The 7,747-nt window shown below is 43.7% G+C and overlaps 1 protein-coding gene across 1 annotated transcript; it reads right to left on the bottom strand.

The window, feature by feature from the left end:
* Window positions 1-685: 685 nt before the first annotated feature.
* On the bottom strand, window positions 686-2,683 carry LELP1 (late cornified envelope like proline rich 1). The gene is made up of 2 exons (XM_006935171.4): window positions 2,528-2,683; window positions 686-1,120 (listed from the first exon to the last, which is right to left on the bottom strand). The coding sequence occupies exons 1-2, from the start codon at window positions 2,674-2,676 to the stop codon at window positions 802-804; spliced, it is 468 nt and encodes a 155-aa protein (XP_006935233.2). The 5' UTR covers window positions 2,677-2,683; the 3' UTR covers window positions 686-801.
* Between the last annotated feature and the right edge of the window lie 5,064 nt (window positions 2,684-7,747).

The following is a 7,747-nucleotide window of genomic DNA, read 5'->3' as shown; positions in this document are numbered from 1 at the left end:
GTATAATTTAGCAACTATTGCCTCAGGAGACTTACAGCCTAATAAGGAAAAAAGGGACAGGGCAATTATGTTCAGGTGTGACATATGAGACACGGGAAGGTGCCATGTGCTCCCCTCTCGGAGTGCTGGCTGTGTTCCATTAAATCAGGTGCTTGGGCACATGTTCGCCCCCTAAGCCTCATGACAACCCTGTAAGCTTACTGCTAGCATCAGCACTCCTTTTACAGAGAGAAGGAAACCAAAGATCAGAGCAGAGCTAGAGTTTAAGCCCACTCAGCCTGTTTTCAGAATGTTCTGCCCAAGCATTATGCAGTAGGATTAATAGCGGAGGGTAGAATTTTTCCTGAGCCTTTCTGGACCTTTCCTCAATGTACCACTCCTCTTTCCCCCTCATGCCCACTTCCTCTGTCATGAGTACTTGGGCTCCTGAGGCGAACCACTGTAACAGCCATATTTACAGCTATCTCAGGCTGCAGTCTCTGGATGTGCCCCTCAAGAGATGCCATATTCCTCTATGCAGCAGGTGGGGCCAGAGGGGAAGCCATTTTCAAAAGTCGTTGATTGTAGAGTAAGGGCTCTAGCCTCCCTCTAGAGTGAGGGATTGTGTCTTGGTGGTTTAGTGCTAGAAAACAACAAACGAAAAACTAAAAAAAGAGAAAGAAAAAAAAACACAGGAGAAGAAAGCTTTGCACAGCAGAGGAATATGTTTACTTGTCAGTTCATGGCTTCAGGTTTCAGCACCAAGATGGTGAACATGGTGGAGATGTTGGAGGTAGTGGGCTGAGTGGTACCCTTGGTGCCTCACTCTGGGGGTGGGCAGGGTGGTGAGCATTTAGGAGGACAGGGCTTGGCACAGGGCTTGGGAGGGGAGGGAGCTGGGCATGGAGGAGGGCACGGTGGGGGGCACAGCGAGGGGCATGGTGGGCACTTTGGTGGTGGTGGGCACTTCTCCCGTGGACACTTCTCAGAGCACCGTTGCAGAAGCTTCTTTAAACAGCTGGGTTGGCATTTGGCCTCACACTTTTGTTCACATCTGGGATCACAGTTCTTGGGCTCATTCTTGGGGTCACTAGATTTATTTTTATCATCACTCGACATTCTTTTTTTGATTTTCTGGGCCCTGTAAAGAAATATGCAACAGGTGGTATGTGGGAGACCATACAGCAAGGTAGGAGAGGACCAGCAACGCCTTCCCACTCATATCTCCTTCCCATCCTTGCTCTTATGAAAACTTTCCCAGGGTGGTTTGGGCTCTAGACCAAATTCTTTAAATTTTTTTTTAATGTTTATTTATTTTTGAGACAGAGAGAGACAGAGCATGAATGGGGGAGGGTCAGAGAGAGGGAGACAAAGAATCTGAAACAGGCTCCAGGCTCTGAGCTGGCAGCACAGAGCCCGACGCGGGGCTCGAACTCACAGACCGCGAGATCATGACCTGAGCCGAAGTCGGACGCTTAACCGACTTAGCCACCCAGGCGTCCCAGCTCTAGACCAAATTCTTATTGAAAGGCTGTCCTCTTGTCCTTGGAGTGTATGATATTTCTTGGTCTCTCCACCTTTACTCTGCTTTTTGTTCACTTACTCTTGCCTCCATTCCAAATCTCCCAATAGGAGTTCTCAACCTAGCATCCTGGAACCACCCCTCACCCATGATAAAATCATATTTAATCATATATTTATCAATTTAATTGCTATCTTTTGTAACACCCTGTGTTTTAATTCATCTAAATGTACTATTCTGAAGTCATAAGTTTGGTTAGACTGCTAAAGGCATTCATGGCATAACAAGGGTTTTAAAGAACTCCTTTAGGGCCACCTCCATCTGGAGATGGAACAAGAAGATATAATAGTGGGTCTAGGGACTCAGGACACTTCTTTCAATCCTGTGTCCTGCCTAAGACCTCAAAGCCTTGATTTCTTCACTTGAGAACTTGGGATGGGAAGACAATTCAATTTCTACCATGGCTGAACTCCCATGGGCCACTATGGGACTCCTCCTCCCCATGAATACAGGAAGGGAAGAAATCAGGAGAGGGGGAGATGAGCTTGGAAATTCTAATTCTTCTGAAAACATGAATGTGAGAGCCACAAAATATGATTTTAAGGAAGAATTTTTTTTTTCTCCCTCTGTTAAGTTTTGGCCTGAGCTAGGTCTTCTTCTATGGATGGTTTTACTTCTAGGTATGAACACGGCTTTTCAGTCCCTGAAAATACTTGCAAGTTGTATCTAACTGGTACACCTTTGGTTTTCTTTAAGAATATAAAGTAAACTTTTATCTAATTTAGTTTTAAAATCAGTATAGCTCTCTGGAGAAATGGATCATTAAATTAAACTCCAAATTTGTTAAGAATATCTCTTTCAAAGGGGATAAAGCTACCCCCTTTCTTGTTACCAAAAATGAGAGGAGGATTTCATTCAAAAATAGCCATTGTCTTAACCCTGTTCAATGCATGGGATGCCGTAGGTCATTCTCAGGAAAGGAGAGAAAAAAGACGGGGCATTTCCAGTTGTCCAAATGCAACTCACCCTTTTGTATTGGTAGTGAACTTGACAAGTAGTCGAGTGAGGTGGGTGGTATTTCTGTGCTTGAGAAGGTGGATTTTCCCTCTGGCTCCTCTGTTCAGCTCTGAGGAAGCTAGGGGGTGGGGGAGGGAAAGCCCCAGTTGTGACCTCATCACTGCATCATCAGGTAGCTATTGTTGTGTGACTCCAGAGCTCCCAGCTCAACTCAAGCCCTTGAGAATAGACTGCTTCTTCACCCCCCTTTGCTGTCTTTCAAAATTCATGCTGGTGAAATCAGACCATGATGAATACTATTGAGTTCTAAGGATAAGAAGGCTCATTGTTGCTAGTAGCAGAAAAGCTCTGTTTACACATGGTCTCTCTTTCCTCCCAAATTTTACCTCTTTTGAACTTGCTCCTCCACCTTTCTAGTAGAGCTTCCTGGATTGCTCACAGTCATTTTGATTCTCTTCTCCCTAGTTTCTTTTTTTTAAATTTTTTTTTCAACGTTTTTATTTATTTTTGGGACAGAGAGAGACAGAGCATGAACGGGGGAGGGGCAGAGAGAGAGGGAGACACAGAATTGGAAACAGGCTCCAGGCTCTGAGCCATCAGCCCAGAGCCCGACGCGGGGCTCGAACTCCCGGACTGCGAGATCGTGACCTGGCTGAAGTCGGACGCTTAACCGACTGCGCCACCCAGGCGCCCCCTCTTCTCCCTAGTTTCTAATACGAGAGTTTGGAGCCTCTTTTTGCCAGTCCACACATCCTAAATTATTTCAGCTCTTTTTCTGTGTTTCTGCCTATATTTCACTGATGTGCTTTGGAATTTTTTTTTTAATCAGGGAGTGGATATCTCTTGATGTCCAAGGTAAACTCTCCTTATTGTATAGAGCTTGAGTTGATATTCCTGACCAGTTCTGACATATTGTGTTAACCACAATTCCTGCCTTAGAGTAGACAGGTTTGCCTCTGAGAAAATTCCTTCCTTGCCTTTTCAAAGGCCTGGCCAGTGGATCTCTATGGCTGCACCAGGAGTGTGCCTGGGTGGTAGTAGGAGGTTGGTGTGGGAAAGGCAAGTGGGTGGGATACCTAGTGTCTTGGACTCAGGAAGTTCATCTTGGCTGATGACTTTTGGTTGAAATTGTGAAATGATTGTCTAAGGTGTTGACAGAGATTTCTGACAGCAAAGAGTGGGATGGACTAATGGATGGGGCAGTGGAGCAAAAGATGCAGTAGCCTGTTTCAAAGAGATTATAAACATCTTGAAGTCTGAAGTAAGGTGGTGGTCGTGGTAGGAAAGGGTACTAATGAGAGAAGCATCATCAGAGAAGTGTATTTATAGGATTCAGTTAATGGGAAATTGAGAATAAAATTATGAAAGATGACTCCCGGGTGTTATTGTTAATGGGTGCTGAAGAAACAGAATATATTTGTGTTAGAAGATGAGTTTGAGTCTGAGCAGGTTGAGTGTGGTCACAGTGGAACATCTTAAACGGTTATTGGAAGTGTGACTCCTGCCTTGTGCCACTGAGCAGACTGAGACCTTGAGTTATATTCAGAAAACAGGTGTTTGCTGAGTGGATAAGGATGAGAGAGGATTGGAGGAGAGAAAAGAAAAGGTACTGGGTAGGATGGGGAATCCCAGTATAAGGTTTATTTGGTATTTGCAAAGGATAAAGAACGTCATACAAAACTTAAACCCAAATGACTCTAAATGAAAGGGGAGAGTGGGCAGAATTTAAACCCCTGTCACTAGGATAAGTGTTGTTGTACCCATTATCGTGATATAGCCTACCCCTCCATCCTCATTTTCTTTGCTCTATAATTTTCGTAATTATGAGCTCTAGCTCTTCAAAGCTGTTGAGAAGCAATTTCTGCACCCATCTCAAGAGACTCAGCTCCATCTGCTGTTCACCTCTGAAGCAAAGTTAGCAATCTGGTTATGGACAAGGCAGTTATTTGTGATAGTTATGTCAAAAGATGTAGTGATTTTGACTGGCTATTGTCTGGCTATTTCCTCTTCACTCTCTCCTTTCTCCCCTCTCCTATTTCTTGCTCAAGAAATTCCCACTGGATGAAAGTATATCATCCATAGGACTTCTACTAGGACATTTGTCCTTATCTTTTCAGTCTTTAAAACCCTCCTCTAAAGGCCAAGACTCCTGGCACTATTACGTTTAGTCTCCTGGCTATCAGCCTCACCTTTGGTTCCGGGTTTGGTCAACAACTGGCTGACAGCAAGGCACTGCCGAGGTGAATAAAGAACAGCCTCTGGACCTGTTGGGTATCAAAGGAAAGGAGGCTTAAATGAGAGAAGAGGGGGTATCAAACCCCCAGGTTAAGAATGAGGACCCTGGAATCAGGCTCTGGGTTCAAATCCCACCATCATTTTTTTACTTACCACATGGCCCCTATGATTGACTTCACTTTCTAAGTCTCAGTTCCTTCACAGTTCCACAGAATGTGATAATAACACCCATCTTAGGACTGTATGTAACTTATACTGAGCACTCATAACAGGCGCATTTCCAAGTGTAAAACCTACACTCTCACCCAGGACACTGTCTCATTCTACTTATGGGCTGCTGTGAAGATTAAATGAGATTCTATGAATAAAGAGCCCTCAGTAAATGTTTGCTGTGCATGTGCATTATTATTTTTGTCAGTGTTTTCCTGACTCTTTCATCCCTTGGCTTGCTGACTATCCTCCCTACCCCACAATCTTGTCCCTGAAATCTCACTTCTCCATATCATTGTTTCCTGCCTTCCAGTCAACATTCCTGATGGTGTTTACAGGAAGAATAGATATTTCAGTGTTCATGGATGATTTCAGTTTTGAGTAATTATATAAGAGTTGATGTAAGTGTTATTGATAACAGATAGTAATTTAAACATCTACTAGTCCAGAAAAGCAGACCATTCAGTGGTTTATCTTTGTGAGCCTCAAGGCCTTGTCTGGCTGCATATTGTACCAGGACAGGGATTCTATGTGTCAGCAGTTTAACTTCACTTGGTTCTTCTCTCTGTTTTTTAGGTGAAGTCTTCTTTTTCTGTTTTTTTTTTTCCATCTCTCTGTGTAATTTTTGTCAAATAAACAGTCCTTATAAGATAGAGTCAAGAAATGACTCTATTCCTCCCCTTGGTGCCTGTTAAGACCTTCTTTGAGAGGCTGGCTCTTCCCTTCCTCCTGGGAAAAATCTCTAGCATATGAGAGACTTTTAGAATCATGCTTAGACAATAAGTTCTCTGGTCACTTCTATTAATTCTAAACAATCTTATTTTAGTAATCAGAAGGTATATTTGCTGGAATTAAGATGGTGGAGAAGTAGGGGGACCCTGGGATTTCCTCATCCTTCAAGCCCAGCTGCATTGAGGTCAGATCACTTGGAACACCGAGGAAATTGATCTGTGGAGTTGTAGAAGGATCTCCACAGTTAGAGAGAGACAGCTTGGCAGGTGTGAGCTGTGTGGAAGTGAATTGTGTGTGTGGGGGGGAGAGAAAAATGGCAGTGCCATTAGGGGAGGGAACTCTTTTTGTGGAGAGACAAAAGGCAGAGAAAAAGAGGGGGAGGTGAGAAAATGCGGCATAGAGTTAGCACAAGAGGAAAACCTCTCTGGACCACAGAGTGGGGAGCAATAAGTACTAATTGTTGAAGGTTTTTTGTTGTTTGTTGCAAACAGCATTTGGAGCTCAAACTCTGAGGTTTGGGAAGTGCATGACTTTCCTGGAGTGGAACTGTTGTGCGTGCTCCTGGGGAGAAGGAGGGAGCTGACCCGGGAGTGCATTGCATGGTGTAGGGATCACCATGCACACCGGGAAAGAACATTTCCCTTCCTGGAGTACTTTTGGAAGAGGTATATTGCCTCCCCAAGGATGAAAGACTTACAGGTGCCAGTAAAAAGCCTTTCATCAGCAGGGAACAGAGGTGCCCCAGAAGGAATATAACCTTTGCTGCTATTAGCAGGGCTACACCATAGGTACTCCACACTATAAAGGCAAGAGACTGTTTTTCACAGACAAGAATTCAGACACAGAGTGGAGAAGCTCTACTCTGGAGGAGGGTGGGCAGACCGTGCAGTGCCAGGTCCTTAAAGGGTTCAGATTTTGAAGCCCAGCCACATGCCAAAGAAAAACATGGGAGAGCTGTGGTGCAGGGCAAGCTGACTCTTCTTGCTATTCTGTGAGGGCTGCATAAACAGCGGGGGTGTGAGATCCCTGGTCTGTGGATGAGAGATTGGGGTGGCTCCATTTCCCCCCCAAATCCAACACAGTGGGACCTCAGAGAGCATCACAGTGACTCCCAGTGGAGGCTGGACCTGCTTATAACAAACCCTGCCCTTCTGTGCCTAGCAACTGCTTATTTAGTGGGGCGAGACATTCTGACCCAGTACACTGGACCTCTCCTCCAGAAGACCAGCACAGTCAACAGACTCCATGTACCAGGACTTTAAAATGACACCTACAGCCCTTTTTTTTTTTTTTTTTCTTTCTCTCTTTCTTTCTTTCTTTCAGAATCAGGCTCATAGTTTCTTGTGTGTTTTTGGGGGGATTTTTTGTTTGTGTTTTCTTTTCCTTTTATTCTTTTCTTGGATTAGTCTTATTCTTTTTTTCTTCCTTTTTTTTTCTTTTCTTCTTCCTTTTTTTTTCTTCATTTCCTTTATCTTTCCTTGGAATCACCCTTATAGGGTATTTTTTATTTTCTGTTTGATGTTTTTTTTTGTCCACTTTCCTTTTGTCTTTTTTTTGGATCAGGCTTACCCCTCCTTTTTTCCAGGGTTACTTCAACAAACAAATCAAAGCACGCCTAGTTAAAGGTCAAAAAACTTCACCATTGCAAACAAGCAGGTGCTCTGCAGAGAAATGACCAGTGCTCTTTAGAGCAGCCAAAATGCAACATCAGAGTGCACACAGCATACACCAGAAATACTTTCTGAAATGCCAGACCCTGGACAATGTATGACCCCCCCTTTTTTTTGGAGTTTCCCTGTCTCTCTTTTTTTTATACTTTAACTTTATTTTTTATTTTTTAAAATTTACATCCAAATTAGTTAGTATATGGTGAAGCAATGATTTCAGGAGTAGATTCCTTAATGCCCCTGACCCATTTAGCCCATTCTCCCTCCCACAACCCCTCCAGAAACCCTCAGTTTGTTCTCCATATTTATGAGTCTCTTTTGTTTTGTCCCCCTCCCTGTTTTTATGTTATTTTTGTTTCCCTTCCCTTATGTTTATCTGTTTTGT

This window comes from Felis catus, chromosome C1 (assembly GCF_018350175.1).
Source record: "Felis catus isolate Fca126 chromosome C1, F.catus_Fca126_mat1.0, whole genome shotgun sequence".
NCBI lineage: Eukaryota > Metazoa > Chordata > Mammalia > Carnivora > Felidae > Felis > Felis catus.
The sequence above is the reverse complement of the archived record's forward strand: the minus strand, read 5'-3'. Positions and strand labels throughout refer to the sequence as shown.

Bases quoted from the DNA above. Each gene is read 5' to 3' on its own strand.
- LELP1 (XM_006935171.4), bottom strand. From the start codon at position 2,676: ATGAGGTCACAACTGGGGCTTTCCCTCCCCCACCCCCTAGCTTCCTCA. The intron at 1,121-2,527 runs GTGAGTTGCATT...ATTTCTTTACAG, and splicing joins TTCACTACCAATACAAAAGG to GGCCCAGAAAATCAAAAAAA.